General features: G+C 50.5%; 1 protein-coding gene across 1 annotated transcript; it reads right to left on the minus strand.

The window, feature by feature from the left end:
- Positions 1-1,304: 1,304 nt before the first annotated feature.
- Positions 1,305-14,379, minus strand: LOC139349189 (transcription factor 7-like 1-B). Its single transcript, XM_070989769.1, has 12 exons — positions 14,066-14,379; positions 13,868-13,937; positions 12,956-13,092; positions 5,128-5,205; positions 3,650-3,767; positions 3,462-3,543; positions 3,305-3,379; positions 3,023-3,139; positions 2,723-2,888; positions 2,523-2,630; positions 2,307-2,355; positions 1,305-2,190 (listed from the first exon to the last, which is right to left on the minus strand). The coding sequence occupies exons 1-12, from the start codon at positions 14,240-14,242 to the stop codon at positions 1,628-1,630; spliced, it is 1,740 nt and encodes a 579-aa protein (XP_070845870.1). The 5' UTR covers positions 14,243-14,379; the 3' UTR covers positions 1,305-1,627.
- Positions 14,380-20,316: the final 5,937 nt, after the last annotated feature.

Genomic DNA, 20,316 nt, shown 5'->3' on the forward strand with positions numbered 1-20,316 from the left:
TAAAAGTACTCGCTGTGCAGACTCAGCGTTCGAGTGAGGAAGCTTCTGAAAGGGACATACGTGCTTTTTATCTGACACACAGGAGATAGCAGTTTGTACACACTGGTTGTGAAACCTTCTTCTGATTCGTTGCTCGTTGTTCGTCATACATATTGAAGGAGAATCTTGGAGGATACTTCTTGTACTTGTACTTCTTAGCAGCTCGATGGATCTCTGGGCTGCTGCTGCTCCATCAGGAGACGCGAGGAGGCGTTCAGGAGCTCGTCTGTGCTCCTTCAACACGTTTGCTCCTCAGATCAGACGAGCTTTGATGAAGAGTCACTGATCGTCCGTCTGTTGACGGCGTGCGTCGTACGATTAGAGACAGAGCGCCGGCCCCACAGGTCAAAGGTCAGGCTGGAGTCAGAGCAGAGCTGTGGTCCTCTATGGTGTCCAGGATCACATGACGTCTGTCTGAGACTCCTCTGAGATATTTGAGGAGCAAAAAGAATCAACTGTTTTTATTGATGCTGTTCCACAGGAAGTACATCTAAATCATGACACCTGGTGAGCCAGGTGACTTCACCTGAGCAGCAACACACCTGAAAGCACCTGTGAGGGTCTGCGGGCGTCAGTCTGACAGAGCATCATACGCTGATCATGTTTTATTGATCAAATAATAGGTAACTACAGCTGTTCAATAACTGCAGTGAAGAGTAGCATAAACTGGATATACTAAAGTACAAGTACCTCAAACCAGTACTTCAGTACACTACCTGAGTAAATGTACTACACTCGGTGTGATTGGAGGATTCTCAGAATCAGCTGCTGTCCAGCAGAGGGAGACAGAGTCAAAGACGGGGACATGTTCCCCGGCCCGGCTCATCACCTGCGTCCCTCACACAGGTGATACACGTGGCTGCAGGTATGAGCTGAAGCCGTGCAGCCCAGCAGCTTCCTATCCTCCTCTTTAAGGACGTGAACAGACGTCCCGGATTCAGTCCAGATGTGAGTTTGGACCTTTTTGTCCTTTTAGTCAAATCGTCTGCACTGAACGCCTGAAGCTGAATTAGCTGTTAGCAGCTGCTGCTAGCAGCGTCGATGATCACTGACTGTTAAAAACAGGAAGTTTTGCATTTAAAGAGCAAATTTTCTCTCATGTCTGAACTGAATGAATGGACGTGAATTCACGATGGACATCAGGGACAATGGCGTCCCCTGAAAGCGTAAATCATGTTACCACTTTAAGAAAGCCTCTGCCGGCGAGGAGGACAAACACAGTGAGCGACTTCCTGTTGTTCCAGCTGGTCAAGGAGGCAGCCAATCAGAACTCAGTGAATATTTATTGACAGAGGAACCAGAGAACAGATTTACACGAGCAGGTGAGAGAAACGTGAGAGGAACAAACCCGGTGCCACACACCTCGCTTCAACCACAACAAGCACCATCATAGAAAGGTCTAGAAAAAGTGAGCGTCTGCCAAAAATACACCGTTTGAGAGGCAGTCAAATATTGACCAATGACGTGTTCAGTCTCATAAACATGATGCATCTATAAAAAAGCTAAAAAGAAAGCGTATTTACAGCCGTAAAAAGGTCGAATCGCGTCCGGCTTCTCTTTGATTTGACCGTTCAAAGAACCCGCCTCCTCACAGCTGATTGGTTCTTCTGACTGAGAACGACTGTGACTGCGTTAAGGCACCGTGGGAGCTCGCTGCTGATTGGTGAGCGGCGGTAGGAGGCGGGACAAGGAAGGGCTGAGAGAGCAGAGGAGGAGGAGGGGGCGAACATCTGGAGGAGGGCATGCGGGGCGAGGAGGTGGGGGTGTCGCAGGAGGACGACGGCGTGGAGGGTCCTGGAGTGACGGCGGTCCGGCTCAGAGGGTGGGGGGTCCGGTGAGGCTTGGTGGTGAGGGACAGTGGCTGCAGCTGCTCGCCGTAAGGGGACACATGTCCACCGTAGGAGGAGTGCGTGTGCTCGGTGTGCGTCGGGGCCGGAGCGGCGGGCGAGGCCAGCGCCGTGGTGGGCGTCGCCGGGGAGTCCAGCGAGGAGGCGGGGCTGGCCTGGGACAGGTGCGTGTGTGTCAGGTGTGAGATGGTGTGCGGCTGCGTCAGGTGTGAGCGGGGGTGTGTGTATGCAGTGTGTGTGTGAGGCGTCTCCTCGGGCGGGACGCGAGGTCTCTTCAGCTGGGGGGGGACGTCCTCTTCAGGAACTGGAGACAGACACAAACAACAACGTTAATCCTCTGGACGGATTTCTACGTCCTGCGAGGACAAACGAGTCCAGCTCTGATGAGAGACGGCGTGACTGACGGCAGCATCGTCTTACCTTCACACTGAGCTTCGCTCTTCGTCCTCTTCCTCTTCTTCTTTTTACCCTGAACACAACAGACACTCAGAGTTACATCTGCTGATGGACACTGTCAATCACTTCAAACAGGAAGTTTTTATGATGACATCATAAAGCATGACATCAGAGATCCGAGACGAGCGAAGATGTTCGTTTGCCCGCTCGCCCGCCCGCCCGCCCGCCGTCTGCACTCACGTAGTTGTCTCTGGCCGACCAGCCGGGGTACAGCTTGGAGTGGAGGAGGCGCTCTTTGCGAGCCAGCTCATAATACTTGGCTTGTTCCTCTTTGGTCAACGAATGCCACTGAGGACAGGAAACAGACAAAAGACAAATGAGCGTGACCTCCACATGTCAAAAGTCCATCTTTGACTCAGTCCCTGAGACGTGGCACCTACCCTCTGGCCCAGTATCTGGTTGATGGTGGCGCTCTCCTTCACTTTGCACTGAGCGACCACCTTGGGCCGCTCCTCCCTCATGTACAGCATGAAGGCGTTGAGCGGCTTCTTAATGTGAGGCTTCTTCTCCTCGTCCTTCTCCTGCTGGACATCGGACATCGACCTCCTGCAGGAGCAAACAGAGCCAACGTTAACGAAGACGAACATCAGAAGACAGAGAAGAGCGTCCACGCAGGCGTCTCTGAGGACAGACACAGGGCTCATCTCTGAGGACATTAAAAGACAGTCAGAGGTCGTTACCCCGGCTGGACGCTGCCTCCGGGCTCCTGCTTCACCGCGGCGGGGGCGCCGGCTGGGTGGGGGACGGACGACTGGGGGGTCGGGACCAAACGTGGTGAGAAGCTCCCCGACACCAGACTGACGAACACACAGCACACACTCAGTTTAACCTCGACACAATCAATCAATCAATCAATCAATCAATCAATCAATCAATCAATCAATCAATCAATCAATCAATCAATCAATCAGCAGTGGGACTCAACATTTTTGGTCTGATCAGTCTTTAAAAACAACACTGACCTCGACATGGAGGCGTTCATGGCGAGAGCGGCGGGTGAGAAGCCGCCGGCCAGGGGATACATGGACTGTCCCTGCCTGCAGGTAAGATAAGGTAAGATAAGATAAGACAAACACACAGCGTCACAGGTGTGTGTGTGCGTGTGTGTGTGTTACTCACAGCCAGCCCAGAGGGTGTGTGATCTGAGCCATCCCTCCAGGAGAGACGGGGTAGCACGCCGCATGAGGGGTCCTCGACATACCTGCTCACAGGTGAGACAATCAGTGAAGCAGCAAATCAAAGTGGAGTCTGTCTGATAAGTGTTTTAAAGGATTTCATTGGAGCACAGGTGAGGCTGCCATGTGTACCTGCATCAGGAGAGAAGCCAGGAGATGCCCGCTGAGGGGAGAAGGCCTCTGGGCTGTAGGACAGCAGCGGGTGGAGGTGGGTCATGTGAGGGTGCTGCACCACCGGCACCGTGTTAGACTGGAGACAGACGGACGGACGGAGAGACAGACAGACAGACAGACAGGTGAGTGCTGAAGAGGCAGTGATGTCATCTGTCCACCAGGTGTCAGGATTTCAACCTCTACTCCTTACAATGACAGAGAGACTATGACACACACACACACACACACACACACACACACACACACACACACACACACACACACACACACACACACACACACACACACACACACACACACACACACACACAGTTTGCTGGAGCCCAGCAACCTGTTTTAATGTCCCGCCCCATCCAGGCTGTGATTGGTCGATTCACAGAAAGTGACTTTATGAATGTTTGCTTTCCTCAGGTGACACAGCTCCTGTCAACAGCCAATCCAAACCTCACTCTTCTTCACCGTTTTCTGTCTTCAGCTGGAAAAACTGGACTGACATTAAACTGGGCTCACTGGTGTCACTGGGCTGACTCTGCGTCACTGGGCTCACTGGGCGTCACTGGTTTCACTGGTGTCACTGGGCTGACTTGGTGTCACTGGTTTCACTGGTTTCACTGGGCGTCACTGGGCTGCTCTCTGCGGCCTTCAGATGTCTCTGTGGTCTCGGCTGTAAAGGTGATGTGTTCTCGTCTCGGCCACTGGGGGTCAGTCTGAGTTCACTGCTTCACAAGCGACTGGACTGCTGGTTAAATTCACTGTTCATCTTCCTGACTGATGAAGTACACATACGAAGTACACACACGAAGTACACACACAAAGTACATTTTGCTGGTACTTCTTTAAGGACTCTGCAGAGACTGAATCCTCTCAAACAAAAGCAGGTTTCTCTCCTCGGTGCCATTTTTAGGAATGATGTCGTGCAGGAAGTCGACTCTTCTGGTCTCTTGTTCGCTTGTTACGGCGGTGAAACGGATCTCGCCGTCCACCTTCAGCCCCGCGGTGGTGGAGCTTCGACTCGTCGGACTGGGACCAGTTCCAGCTCCTTCAGTTCCTCAGTTTACATGTTTTGATTCAGATAAGCGCTGGGCGTCGCTGAGCTTCATCACGGACGACAGAGCTGAATGCTATCAGTCCCTGATTTCCCATCAGGCCCCGACTTCCTGCGTTTCTACTTCCTTAAAAACGTTCAGATCTTTAGTCAGGGTGTCGGTGTACATAAAAACTCCACCTGTCTCACACCTGCAGTGTCTCACACCTGCAGTGTCTCACACCTGCAGTGTCTCACACCTGCCCGGACCAGCAGAAACTGTTTCCTCTCACATTTCAACAGGAAGTAAATCATGTTTAAGGACATGACTTCATCGTTTCAGGAGCCTTAAAACAGAAGTGTGTGTGTGTGTGTGTGTGTGTGTGTGTGTGTGTGTGTGTGTGTGTCTCACCAGGTGTGTCGCAGCAGCAGAGTCTCTGATAGCAGCTCTTCCTGGGACATCGAGCAGAGGCCACTGAAATGGCAGGTACTGAGGAGAGAGAGAGCGAGCGAATGTCAGCCATGACACACACACACACACACACACACACACACACACACACACACACACACACACACACACACACACACACACACACACACACACACACACACACACACACACACACACACACACACACACACACACACACACCAACAATCATCTTCAACACACGTCAGCACATGATGCTTTCTCACGCAGTTTGAGACACTGAGAAGCAGAAAGGACGAGGACAGTTTGTCCATCAGCTGGACGTGTCTCTGTCACATCAGTGTGAGTGATGGGGACAAAAGTGTATGAATACCTCAACTTTATACTGAAGTACAGTACTGGCTAACACAGGCTAACACGGCCTGACAGAGGCTAACGCAGGCTAACGCAAGCTAACACAGGCTGACACAGGCTGACGCAGGCTAACGCAAGCTAACACAGGCTGACACAGGCTGACACAGGCTAACGCAAGCTAACACAGGCTGACACAGGCTGACACAGGCTGACACAGGCTAACACAGGCTAACAGAGGCTGACACAGGCTAACAGAGGCTGACACAGGCTAACAGAGGCTAACACAGGCTAACAGAGGCTGACACAGGCTAACAGAGGCTGACACAGGCTAACAGAGGCTAACACAGGCTAACACAGGCTGACAGAGGCTGACACAGGCTGACAGAGGCTGACACAGGCTAACACAGGCTGACAGAGGCTAACACAGGCTAACGCAGGCTAACAGAGGCTGACAGAGGCTGACACAGGCTAACACAGGCTGACAGAGGCTAACACAGGCTAACACAGGCTAACAGAGGCTGACACAGGCTAGCACAGGCTGACAGAGGCTAACACAGGCTAACGCAGGCTAACAGAGGCTGATACAGGCTAACACAGGCTGACAGAGGCTAACACAGGCTAACGCAGGCTAACAGAGGCTGACACAGGCTAACACAGGCTAACACAGGCTGACACAGGCTGACACAGGCTAACACAGGCTGACAGAGGCTAACACATGCTAACGCAGGCTAACAGAGGCTGACACAGGCTAACACAGGCTGACAGAGGCTAACACAGGCTAACACAGGCTGACAGAGGCTAACACAGGCTGGCACAGGCTGACAGAGGCTAACACAGGCTGGCACAGGCTGACAGAGGCTGACACAGGCTAACACAGGCTGACAGAGGCTAACACAGGCTAACGCAGGCTGACAGAGGCTAACACAGGCTAACGCAGGCTAACACAGGCTAACGCAGGCTAACACAGGCTGACGCAGGCTGACAGCTGCTGGTATGAGAGGTGGCGATCCACAGCTGCAGACTCTTCTTCTGGATGTCCTAAAAATGGGACGTGTCAGTCTTCAGCTGCAGAGCTGAACTGTCTTCAAACAGGACCTCATTTCCAGATCAGGATGTGCAGGCGCAGACGAGCTTTGATAACAGGACAGATGACGCTTCAACGGCGTTCATCTCCCACATGTTTCCGTTCTGTGTGTCACAGCTTTGATTGTTCCAATTTAATGGATTGTGATTCTGCTCATTGATTCTGGTTCAACATATTAAAAAAAGCTCAAATCTTCATGTTCGTTATGTCAGGTCACACTTTGTGCAGCACTTCTTGCACTTTCGCCTGCAGACAAACTCCTGTTTGATTTAGATTAACCCTTCTGTGAGTCCTCCAGTCGCTGACGCTCGCTCAACCACCAGCCCCTCAGCCAATCACAGCGCACCGCTGTGTGAGGCGCCAGCAGACACGTCTGCGCAGACAGGCAATAAGAACAGAGCGAACATGTTTAGGAACCAATGAACACAACTGAAATCCACTTCATAGGTACCCAGATCCTGCCAACAGAACCACACACACACACACACACACACACACACACACACACACACACACACACACACACACACACACACACACACACACACACACACACACACACACACACACACACTCTGAAGGTCAAACAGAAATCATAACAAACACATTAAGTTTGAGTGTTTTGCTCAATTTGTGTGTGTGTGTGTGTGTGTGCGCGTGTCTTGAGTTAGACAAAGAACAATCCAGAAAGTTTGCCTTCACCCTGCCCCCCCATTCTCCACACATAAACACGCCACCAGCCCCCGAATGACAGGCGCCCCACTGTTAGCCGAGCCGTCTGAAACAGGGAGACCCCCGAGCCCCCAGCCCCCCCGACCACACTCACACTGAGCCCCTCAGAGAAGAAGAGGCCTTTGGTGCTCATTCAACTGTGAGTGACGTCAACAGACTCCAACTGTGACCTTTGACCCTGAGGAAGGGGAGCGAGAGGAGGACAGAGGCTCCTCCTGACTACCAGGCCACGGCGCTGATGATGATGATGATGATGATGACGTCCATCCTGACACAGCGTCTCTGCTCATTGGACAGAAGCGTCCAGGTGCGACGGCGGCGTGCAGCTCTCACTCCATCTGATAACCGGTCTGCTGACGTGACCTCAGGAAGTCCCTCAGATCAGGTTCCACAGGAGACAGGACAACACCAGTTTGTCTGGTTTTGACGTGGAGGACGGAGACTGTCGTCTTCTGGACAGACAGATGGACTCTGAGCGTACACTTGGAGCAGCTCAGTGATCTGGTTCCTGCCGTCTGACCGGATTCTGCAAGAACGACTGATGTGAACTGTGTTCATGACACAAAAAGCTGCTTCCGCGATGTAAGAAGGATTCATTGATGGTGTTTCAGTGAGGCTTCCTGTCGCAGTGACACCTCCCCTGTCTGAGTGCACAGCCAATGCTGCTTCACCAGGAACACAAATCTGCTTTCTCCAAATGGAAATCAGGTTTGTCTGATTCTCTAAAACCTGATTACAACAAACAGGTTTCTCCACACAACGCTTAAGAAATCAGGTTAGTGCTGGAAGCTGCACGTGACTCAGAGTCACAGCTCGCCGTCTCTCACAGAAACACGCCGTGTCAATCGTCTGATGCTCCTCAGAAGACTGAAGCTGCACTTTGTGCATGACCACCGCCTGCAGCTCACTGGGATGTGACACCACCCATCATGAAGACTCTGATCCTCAGTGGTCAGAAGGTCCACAGGAGACCCTTAAGACACATAAACCCACCGGCGGCTGAGTCACGTTAAAGGAAACCACATGCAGCTCGTCTCCCTCAGACTCTGCAGCTCATCACGCTTCATCTGCACATGACCCCAGAACTGCTGCTCACACCCACGGACACAAAGCCCGACCTAAACCTGGACCCAACCCTACCCTTAAAACCAGGTCTGGACCCTCAAACAGAACCAAACCTCCCCACTGTCCAACAACGTCCTCACTCCCCCTCGTCTCATGTCTCCTTCTCTGCAGACAAACACACAGCACGTCCACAGAGCAGCGTCCCCCATCCAGAGGCCCGAGGAAGCTCAGGCTGAGAGCACTAACTGGATCCAGCTGTTGGAAATACCAGGAAAATCAATGCACGCACACACGCACGCACACACACACACACACACACACACACACACACACACACAGTGCCTGGAGGGGAGGGTTATTAGGCTGACTGCTGTTTACTGCCCCACACACACACACACACACACACACACACACACACACACACACACACACACACACACACACACACACACACACACACACACACACACACACACACACACACACACACACACACACACACACACACACACACACACACACTGAAGACAAAGAGCTGAAGATCGAGTCGACACAGAACATCATGAAAATGTTCTTTAGAGTCCTTGAAGTCAGAAGCAGGTTTCTGGACAGTCCAGGTCTTCGTCCCTTCTGAGTCCGGGTCCTCGTCCCCTCTGAGTCCAGGTCTGCTCATTAATCCAGTGGATCATAGTGGATCATCCAGTGGAACTGATCCAGACTCAGATTCAGACCTAAACTGATCCACAGCTTCTGTTTCCAAACTCATACAGCTCATCAAAGACAAAGCTCGGAGGTTTGGTCGACTTTAAAACGAATCAGTTACTCCCTGAAAGTCCAATCATCACATCAAAACGTCTCTCAGCTGAATGAAGAGCTGAAGGCAGTAAGAAGGACAGAAGGTCTACTCTGATACCACCTGAATAAAGCCTCCTAGAATCAAAGTAAACATCTGTTTGTTTACTATCTGCCTTCCTAAAAACACGTTTTGGGGGAACTGAAGAGACAACGATCAGTGTGAAACCAGGTATTAAACAGGCCCCAGCGCCAGCAGCTTGTATCTGACTTCTCATCCAGCTCAGGTCCGTCTGTCTTCTAGCAGACCCTCAACTCTGGACCAGCTTCATAAACGGTCCATAAACAGAGACACGTTTGACCAGTATGTCCCCAGGACGCTGATGAGCAGAGCTGAGCAGCCTTCAGGTCTGTTTAAAGCGGCGACGGCTGCTTTTAGACTAATGAGCCAGTTTAAGTTTAGACTTCAGTTTAATCGTCAGGGAACCAGTGGTTATGAAAACGTCTCATTAACATAATGAGGACATAAAGCTTGTTGATCCTGTTCTTCATTAATAACGTCTCCTGATCAAATGAAACAAATGGGAGTCCACGTGGGACCTAACGTCCACGTCTTCACTGAGGACAGACATCAGCTGTTAGTGGATCATCGCGTTGACTGAACCTGTTTTCACTGGACAGAACGAGGAGTTAAAAACAGAGCGTCCCTTTCATCCCAGATGATTCTGGACTATCAGACTGATGGACGGCCGTCCACACAGGTCTCCACACTGTCTGTCTGACTTTGTTTGGACTTTTATTGAGAGAAGAGACTCTGAACGTCTTCACTCACAGTTCATCACTTCCTGCAGCTCCACGACCAAAACAGACGCTTTCACAGACGTCCTGCTGACACACAAACATGTTTGATGGACTGAAAGCAGACCTGTGCGGCGCGTGTGTGTGTGTGTGTGTGTGTGTGTGTGTGTGTGTGTGTGTGTGTGTGCGTGCATGTTTATGTTTGCATGCGTACAGCAGTGTGTCTGTGTGAGGCTGTTGTGTCAGACAGGTCATCCTCTTGGTATTTTAAGACTCTGGAGACAATGTGGAGTAAACAGAGGAATTGTGGGATTGTTCAGTCTGCAGAGAGAGACCAACTTTAACCAAACACACACACACACACACACACACACACACACACACACTAACACAGATGGCCAGCTCTGTCAACATCGACCTCTTCCACAGAGTGAGTATAAACCTGCAGGTAGCTTATCTCTCCTCAGTCCTTCTACTGTTCACTGCTGCTCAGGTGTGACGCTGCTCTGAAGGTGTGTGTGTGTGTGTGTGTGTGTGTGTGTGTGTGTGTGTGTGTGTGTGTGTTTGTGTGTGTGTGTGTGTGTGTAACCTCTGAGCCGGCCGCTCTCATTCGTCGACGCTCTGTGGTATAAAGTCACACGTGGCTATTCGGTAACATGACAGATATTTACATCAAGTCCAAGTCAAAGTTCGTCAATGTCACTGTTCCCAAACGGACCAATCACGGCCTGCATGGGGCGGGACGGGAGGATGAATGGTGGTGATATCTGACAAGTTGGGACTAAACGAGCACGAGAGAATTAACGTGTGTGTTAATGAATGTGCGTTTGTCTTCGTGTTTTTCAAAGGAAGACAAACGTCACGCAGAGTCCACGGCAGAGACAGAGGCGAGGAGCAGCCTGGAAGGAGGTGGGGGAGGTTTGGAGAGGAGGACGCAGTCAGCAGACAGGTCGTCGACATGCTGGCTCCTGCTTCCTGTCTGCCTCCGTGAGGACAGTAAACAGCCTGTATTATGGCTCAGGTAGCGTCCAGCTAACGATAGCTTGTTTACCTTCGCTCGCCTTCAGACTGGCAGGCGCATCTCCTCCTCCTCCTCCTCCTCCTCCTCCTCCTCCTCCTCCTCCTCCTCCTCCTCCTCCTCCTCCTCCCATACACACACCTCTCGCTCTGACTGAGGAGGCTGAGGAGAACACAAGGTCTCCATTGTGCAGAGAAATGTGAAGGAGGACCAGAGAGAGAAGGAGGACGGACGACTGTGTTGTCTAAAGGCAGCGCACAATCAGTCAGTCACAGAGGACGTGTGTGTGTGTGTGTGTGTGGGGGGGGGGGGGGGGGGGGGGGGGGGGTAAGGTATAATGAGGTGTAACGATCCCCCTGTAGAGCCACACATTAGGACCATTCAGACTCAGCTAACACAACAATGGGCCACTGACACGGGGGAGGGCATTACAAAGCTGAGGAATGCAGGTGTTTGTGTGGGTGGCTGTGTGTGTGTGTGTGTGTGTGTGTGTGTGTTTAGCCTGCATGTGTGTCTGCGCTAAATCCACACAGGAAAGACTTTCAAAACACGCCGAGACGGAGAGGAGTTCACAAATCTGTGTCACTCTCAAACAGGAGGCTGGAGAGCCAGAAGTGGAACATTTAGAGCCTCGAAGTGCTGGAAACACACACACACACACACACACACACACACACACACACACACACACACACACACACACACACACACACACACACACACACACACACACACACACACACACACACACACACACACACACACACACACACACACACACACACACACACACACACACTGGTGTCATACATGTTTTTACTGCTGTTTTCACGTTACGTCCCGTCAGCCTCGTGTTTGAGGTCGTGTCTTCCAAACTGTCCTCTGAGATAATATTTGGCTTAAAATTCCTCACTGTGCCAACGAGGCAATTTTTAGATTAGTGGCCATGAGCTCTACTGTACTAAACCATTACCCAGCATCCCTTTAATCCAGGCTGAGCTTCATAAAGCTTCAGGACGACAGAATTGGGCAACAAACTGTCAATGGTGGCATGCAGCAGCAGCTAATCTGCAGCAGCCGTGATGAGAGCTCATTCCTACTGCAGGCAGACTGTGTCCAGGCCTGTCGAGCCCCGCGCCATCACAAACCTCCTTATCACAACACGCTGCAGGCAGCGCACACGCGCGCATGCGTGCGCACACACACGCACACACACACACACACACACCAAATCAAATGCAAGTACACAGAAGGAGCTTTCAGGACAACGGTGAGTCAGTGGGATCCAGGTCTCCATTTGCAAAACAATATGGCCACAAAGCGAAGCAGCTAGAACCTGTTGCATGTGTTCTGGGCGAGTCCGGGTTTAAGTTACGCCTGAGAACGAGTTAATCTGCATGACGTCAGCGTCTCATAAACTTCACCAGCCAACAGCAGACAGCTGGATGTTTATTATCCACCGAGTCTGTTCTTGGTCTGACTGCTGGATTGTTCGTTTGGTCCACAAAAAGTCAGAAAACGGTGAAATATGCTGATCGAACTGTTCAGCCCTGAGAAAGAAGACTGTCCATCAGTCCGACACCAACTGGTCTTTCCTCTGTTTTACATTTTTTATGTATTGTTGCATTTCTCTGCATTATCAGCACTGAGGAACTTTAAAGCTCGTTAACCTGCTCGTCTTCCTCACACTGCCCGTCTCTCGCGCTGCCAACGAGGCAGAAAAGTGATGAACTGATGAAGCATCGTTAACAACACGCACCGCCTGGATGTGTGTGCTCCATTTGAGTCACTGGGTGTCCTCAGCGGGCGGTGCGTTAAACAGTGATAAATAAAGACAGAGGAAACCACAGGAGCAGCAAACCTGGGTGCAACCAGACCAACTGCCCCCCCCCCCCCCCCCAACACCCTGCTGCTGGTCCCAGTAACCTCTGTGCGAGCGTGTGTGTGCGTGTGTGTGGTCTTACCGTCCTGGCGCTCGGCGTGAGGGCTCCGTTGGTGAGGTAGGGACCGCAGAGGTTCCCGAGGTCTGGGATCATGAAGAAGGGATATCCAACGTACGGAGAGGGCTGGAAGAGGCCTCCATCCTGACGCCTCCTCAGCGCTGAAACAAGTTTAACATCTTTTTCAGTTTGTGCAAACAGCTGATCGTCTGCTCATCAGACTGATTTCAACGAGCTGAGACTAAAACATGAGACATGAACCTGCGCTACAAACTGACGGGGAAGGCGGGGGGTGAGCTTTGTTTGGTGCGTGAGAGCGTGTCCACCTGATGACCTGTCAACTGATTCATTCATGTTCAAGGGCCACGATTGAGGAAACGTTCCTCACACCACGAGGGTAAATAATGTGTGAGACCAGTGGAACCAGTTCTACAGCGATGGTGGGACACGGCATTCACATGAAGATGCCCATCGAGCCAGTTGGTGTGGTTTAATCTGAGCAGATGTGTGATGGAGATAAGAGCGTGTGCTCTGCGTCCGGGCGACAACTAGATTAAAGGGCGCCGTGATCGTGACGTGGAGCTCAGGAGGAGCAGCTTCCAGAAGCTAATGAGATGTGAGCAAACAGTGACTTCATCTCACAGTGAATGGAAGACGGCAACCAGCAGAGAAAGAGGAGTCCTCTGCAGCAGTGAGACAATGAGAAACAGAAGTTAAGTGGACGCGGCGAAGCTCTGAGGACATGAGCACAAAAGAAGCAAACAAAGTGGAAAATAACTCCACAGATCCTGATATGAATGAGTGAAGCTGGAACACACGTCAAAACCTGCACGACTCAAGCATAAATCCACCTTAACACTGAGTCTCAGAGCACCTTTAACTCCCTGTGCTGGCTCTGAGACAGTCAAGGCTTCAGACACGATGAGGACTCGTTACCTTCCTCAAACAGCTGACTGTGCCTGGCCCTGCTCTCCTGATCCGGATTGGTCTTGGGGCGTCTGTCTGCCTGCACACAAACACACAGACAGACAGACAGGTAAACAAAGCAGGACGGGCTCCGCGGAGAGACACAACCCAGCAGAGCGGATCCACCAAACCACAAGTGGATCCACATCCCGGGTCCCGTTCACTCACCTCCGAGTCCGAGCTGCTGTTGGTCTCGGACTCGTTGACCAGAGAGGACTTGACATCGTCCAGGTCCCGTTCAGCAGACACGTTCCTCTTCTCCTCCTGCTCCCCCTCGTCTTTAAAAGCAATCAGTTCATCGTTTGCTCCCAAGTCGTCTCCGTCCCCCCCGTTTAGCTGCGGCATGTTTGGCCGTTAGCTGCAACAGCTAACGTTAAAGGCTGAGTTAGACCGAGTTGAGGGCTAACTTACAGTTTGTAAAAACAACATAAAAGACTTGAAAAACCTTCAAGAAAACACTCAGTCAACACTAACTGTGTGCTGATCGCATCGCAGCCCGCGTTCACGTTGAGTTGAGCGTTTGTTTTGTCTGTTTGTACGTAAAAAAAACACCAAAAACTAGCTTAAAAACTAGCTAACACGCTAGCTAGCTACCTGCGGCGTTCACGGACGCGTCAGTTTCTGGCGTCGAACTCCTGAGGTGTGGAAATCCTCCTTGAGGTCGTTTCCACCGAATAAAGAGTCCATAAGAAGCAGTGCATTGACAGGAAATGCTCCAAACGGCTCAAAAACGACCAGAAAACCCGCTCATAACCGACTCAGTGCGGCTGACATTATAAAACCGAGCGCGGTCCGTTCGCACCCACTGAAAAGTTTACGTCCCTTTCTGCGCTCTCACTCCGGAGGAAAAAGTCGAGGCCCCTGTTGAATTAACTCCTGCATCTTCAGTCCAGCTTGAAACACGCATATTTCCCTCTAATGGCGTTTCCAAGAGCCCGTTTCCGCATTTTACAGTCTTTGCTGATTCAAGGCGTTTTGAGGTGGCTTGCGGTGTGGAGGCGTGGGAAAATGTCGGCCTGGCTGCTGTTTCTGAAGTGGAGTGGAAGGAAAAGACTGCGGGGCCGTCGGAATACAGCGGAGGGGGAGGACGGCCATCTCCGCAGACCCCGGATCAGTTCAGCCAGCGCGCCCCCGCGACTGCGGAGCGCGACGGCACTGAGCTGAACTGATCCTGGACCAGGCACAACAGGTTGATCCCATCTGTTTGCAGAGGAGGCACAGAGGAGGAGGAGGAGGAGGAGGAGTTTAGGTGGACAGAAAGGACACTTTTAGACCTTAAAGGAGAAGTTGGACACTTTTGTGACCTCATGACCCCAAAGATCCAGTCCGAAGGCTCCACGCTCTGCATGTGTCCTCACGTCTGTGTCCTTAGTAACTCTGTGAAGTATTAGAATCCAGTAAAAGTCCTGTACTCTGAATCTGACTGAAGTACAGCTGCAGAAGTATCTGCAAAATCTACTTTAATGTCCCCCCCAGAAAAGTAAAAAAATACTACTATGGTAAATAATAAGATTTTTTTTGTCTGATTTGTTTTTTTTCCCCCACAAAAAAGTTAATAAACTTGTTTAAACTTCTTCAGATGACTCAGAGACTTTCTCCCTCATTTAAAAACCCTGAGCTGTGGAGTCACTGTTTGGACCTGGAGGCTTCATGTCTCCAGGTAAGATTCATACTGCACCCTGATTGGCTGCAAACTACTCGTGATGTCCTGCAGGTGTTAAACTGAGATTGAAGGTGAAGCAGAGGGACTTTCCTCCTGGAGAAGATGAAGGTGAAGCTCAAACATCGCAGTGAGGGATAAGAAGAGAAACTCATTACTGAGTGTGTGCTTAACACTGAGGTGATGTCACTCAGGTGTTTCTCAGGTAACCCCTCATATTCATGAGGTGGACAAAACATAGAGACACCTCTGGGGACATGCAGTCCAGTTCAACATCCCTGCAAACTGCAGGCATCAACATAAAGTCACATTAATACGTCTCATTTTTATCTCCTAAAAGTAGAAATTATGACTGAGCTTGTTTGCATGGTAAAAGTGTACCTAATAAACTGGCCACTGAATGTATATTCTATTAGAGATTATTCATGTTGATGCATTAACATGTTAGCACTTTTTTAATGGTGTAGCTGTTTGCTGTGGAGCTGTTTGAATAATTCATAAACTTAAGAATATAATTCACAATTTTGTTTTTATTTCAGTTCAGATTTCTGTGCATGAAATTAATGAAGATTAACACGTCTAATACACAATAAACATATAATTTCCAAACACTTGTAACACAAGAAGTCATTGCCTCAGCCTTTTAAATGTCTCTTTGGCTCATTTTGTGTGTTTTAGTGGTCATTTAAGGTCTCTTTGTGGTTGTTTTGTGTCTCTTTGTGCTCACTTTGTGTCTCTGGCCCCAGGGCCCTCGGTCAGTCGTACAGATGAAAGTAAATAAAATAATAAAATGTGTACATTTAACACGACTCACAGTACAGGACGGTGAAGTGCTCGTCCACAGCGATCAGTCAGAATCAGCCTCACGTGTAGTTTTTGTGTTTCTGCTGCAGAAACAATGAGAGGTCAGCTGGGGGTCAAAGCCATGAGCAGCTGTAAGAGCCAGGAAGGAACACATGTGTCACGTCCATCAACACGCCTGCACGCCTGCACGCATCACACTGAACGCACACGCTGAGGAGTAACTCAGAGGAGCGGCTGACAGGAGGGATCTCCTCTGGACTTAAAGGACAGTATGGACACTGTTCCCGAGAGCAGAGACTCTCACCACCGCTAACATCCACACATCTGCAGCTTTTAGGCTTTTTACATCTAAATATTCCACGAACACACAGACATGAACACCTGAACTGAAGAGTCAGTGGTTCAGCTGCACGTGTGGAGTCCACCTTTAACTTCACCTGCAGACTAACGGTTCAATCCAGCTTTGGGCTTTCTCAAAAATGTGTTTGTGCTCCAGTCAGCAAAAAGTGAGGGAGGGAGAGCGACTACATCTGGAGTCAAGAATACGCCCAAGTCTCCAGTTTCATTTCCACCATTACGAGCAGGAAAGGGGGTTACGGACCTGAAACCTGCAAGTGTTCACAGCTGACTTCTGGGCTGAGCTGAGCTGAAACGTTTCCAGTTTGAGACGAGCCAAGAAATCCATCACGCTCCGAGCGGAGATATGAGCGCTCTGCTGGAGGAAAACACAAACTGTGGCTGCACTCTGAGGCGGCCATTGTTAGCTAGCACCGCGCGCACACACACGCTCACACACACGCTCACACACACACCAGCAGCTGTGTGCATCAGCGGGGGGGGGGGGGGGATTACAGAGAGGGTCTTCAGTCTTTGGCTGAGGGCCAGAAGGTGAAGATCCTCTGTGCAGTAGCTGGGGGAGAGGGAAGAGGCTGGGGGGGGGGGGTCTCTGCATACCTCTGTTCAGTCATAACCTCCAAATCTGCCTCCTCCTGCAGGAGGTGTAGCTGACCTCCACCGCAGTGTTTGCAGTGCAGGATTAAGAGTGTGTGAGCGCTGGGTGTGTGTTGAGGTTGGAGGGCCCTTCGGCTGGAGGAAATCCCTCTTTTGTTTCCAAGGAAGTCAAGTGTGCGCTTTGTGTGTTTCATGGAGGAAACTCGAAGACGGTACGAGCGGAAGGATGAATATGAGGCCCACTCCATCAACCTGACGAAGGAGAAAGTAAAGGGGGGGGGACGCTTCCAGCGGCCGACGTCTCCTACAGCCGACACTGAAGCTGGACCCACTGTGGACACGCAGGATCGCTGGGAGTTACAATCATTTAACTTCATATTCCACTGTGTCTCCTCAGGACACCTGTCAGGTGTCTCCTTAGGACACTCGTTAGGTGTTATGAAGTCAACACGTCCTGTCTCCTTCTTCAAGTCACCGTTAGTTTTCCAGCCGTTAACCAAGATCACTGAGCTGAAGCTGAAATCACGCCTTCCTGCAGTGATTCTATGATTTATTTATCTTTCTTTAGATTTTATCTGCTGCACGGTGTGAGGACGCTTTCCAGAAGACATGACTGAGACAAAGAAAAGACAGAAGACAAACAGAGAGACAAAGAAGGAGCTTTACAAGGTAATGAGCCTAATTTCCACCAGGCCAGTCTCCACAGGGGGGCCAGGCGGGGTGTGTGTGTGTGTGTGTGTGTGTGTGTGTGTGTGTGCATGTGTGCGTGTGTGTGTGTGTGTGTGTGTGTGTGTGTGTGTGTGTGTGTGTGTTTCTTTGTCTTTCCTGAAGGCAGTGATGAGTAAATGCTGACACAGCAGATGGAATGTGCTCAGAGCGAACTCGCCCTCGTGCTGATTGGTTGCAGAGTGAGGACCTGAACAGGTGAACTGTCCTCAGGGACGTCCTCTCCGGGAGGATGTGAGGGGTCAGGGTTCAGACTCGGATGATTCAGAACGCTGAATTTGGGAAGTTTCAATTAAAATAGCAAAAAGAGAAGTGAGACGGGCTCGACAAAGGTCAAAGATTTGACATTTGAAGTCTGAAAACAATAGTAACAAATTTCACTTCTGTCTGTGTCGCTGACTTCAGACCTTTAATCTGACTTTGAACAATGTCCACAAATGTCCACCAATGTCCACAAACACACCTGCTGTTCATCACGCGTCCAGCTCGTCACACGTCACGGCTGTGGACGAAACATGCGTCATTTAAGTTTTCTTTTTCTGTGCTAATTCTCATCTGCGCTCATGAAAAAGAAATGAAAGTTCAGACCAGTTCAGAGCAGCCGTGCTGGTCGCGCTCTCACCTGTTTGGACTTACCTGCAAGGTGAGCTGCACACACGTCACATGACTTCTCCTCAGCAGGAGCAACTCAACGCTCCGTCAGCTCAGCCTAAATGTCACCTGTGTGTTGGAAACATGTCAGAGGACAAATGTCAGCAGGGACACTGAAGGAATGACGACGTTTAGCTTCAGGCTGCGGGGCCACATGGGGGGGACTCGCTTCCCCTGCGGGGCCACATGGGGGGGACTCGTTTCCCCTGCGGGGCCACATGGGGGGGACTCGTTTCCCCTGCAGAGCCACATGGGGGGGACTCGCAGCCTGAACGCAGCGTTAGCATGACGAGCTTCAACACACGTGTCCTCGATAGCAGATTTCTGCATGAGAACAAACAAAGCTGCTCCTCTAAAGCATAATGTTCTGTGAGTTTTCAGGAACTTTTCTTCACATTTACAACCAAAAGACGAGTACTTTCCCGCGGAGACAAAGAGGAAGTAAAGCCAGTAAAAATAAATGTTTGTAACAGTTCATGTGATAAAGTCCCAGTTTAGAAAGCTGTGTGGCCTCAGTGTGAAACCCAGCGAATGAGCGCAGATTAAAAAGAAGAAGAAACGCTTAAAAAACACAGGAAATGGCAGAAGTGCCAACCTGTATCCTTCAAAATAAAAGTCTGTGCTTTGACTTCTTCTAAAACATATGACGTCTTTTTTATAACAGCTTCACCACAGAAACATTAACTCATCAAAGCGACGGTCGTCAATAATGTGACTTCAATTACTGCAGCTGCTGGCAGAGTGTGTGTGTGTGTGTGTGTGTGTGTGTGCGTGTGTGTGTGTGTGTGTGTGTGTGTTTACAGCCTAAAGCTCATCACAGCACAGACACAGAGGAAATGAGTCTCTGTTAAAGCCAAACTCTCACTGCGTAAACACACACGCCTCCCAGGCTGAGAGCTGCTCACCTCCAACCACCGAGTACTTCTACTCCACTACTGCACATATTCCACATTCCAGAGGGGAATACTGCATCGTTGTATGTATTTGACACTGACAAAGCTGATATGGCCTTAATACACACGATGCAGTACTTTAAGTCTGGCTGTGATGGAGTATTTTCCCGTCGTAGTATTTGTACTTCCACTGAAACAGAGGATGTGGGTGATGCTGCTCTTCAGGACTCTGGCTCAGTGGTGATGGAGCCTCTGGCTTTGTGTCACTGCGGTTCACATGTTGGTGAAATGCTTGAGGGCTGAGCTCATCGGCAGCTGGAGGAGACAGCTGCTCTGCGTCTGCACCTGGAGCTCCACCACCTCCACAGCACCGTCCAATCACGTGTGACGGAGAGGCCGCTGGACTCGTCCAGCTCTGGAGCTCTTCAGGATCAGAAATCTGAGTTTTTAGATTCTGTGAGGTGAAAGATGAAGAAAGATTGCGGTTTCAGTAAATAAACTCTGATTCAGTGCTTCTTCCTCTTTTTCACATTAAATGTTTTTCCTTTAGAAATCAAACGTTTCAGGATGAAGGTTTGTTTTATTTCACAGCCTTTTCAGGTAAATATGTCAGCTCAAACCTTGTCTGCCAATCAGTGCGTGAGGTGGGCATGAACAAACAGACACACACACACACACACACACACACACACACACACACACACACACACACACACTCCTCTATCAGCTCCTCC

This window comes from Chaetodon trifascialis, chromosome 20, assembly GCF_039877785.1.
Source record: "Chaetodon trifascialis isolate fChaTrf1 chromosome 20, fChaTrf1.hap1, whole genome shotgun sequence".
NCBI lineage: Eukaryota > Metazoa > Chordata > Actinopteri > Chaetodontiformes > Chaetodontidae > Chaetodon > Chaetodon trifascialis.

What these genes read in the sequence shown, in the direction of transcription:
- LOC139349189 (XM_070989769.1), bottom strand. Translation starts at nt 14,242, where the DNA reads ATGCCGCAGCTAAACGGGGGGGACGGAGACGACTTGGGAGCAAACGAT. An exon ending in TGGCTTCTCTCCTGATGCAG is followed by an intron (nt 3,544 to 3,649) that starts GTACACATGGCA and finishes ACCTGTGAGCAG; the next exon opens with GTATGTCGAGGACCCCTCAT. An exon ending in ACCAGATACTGGGCCAGAGG is followed by an intron (nt 2,631 to 2,722) that starts GTAGGTGCCACG and finishes TCCTGTCCTCAG; the next exon opens with TGGCATTCGTTGACCAAAGA.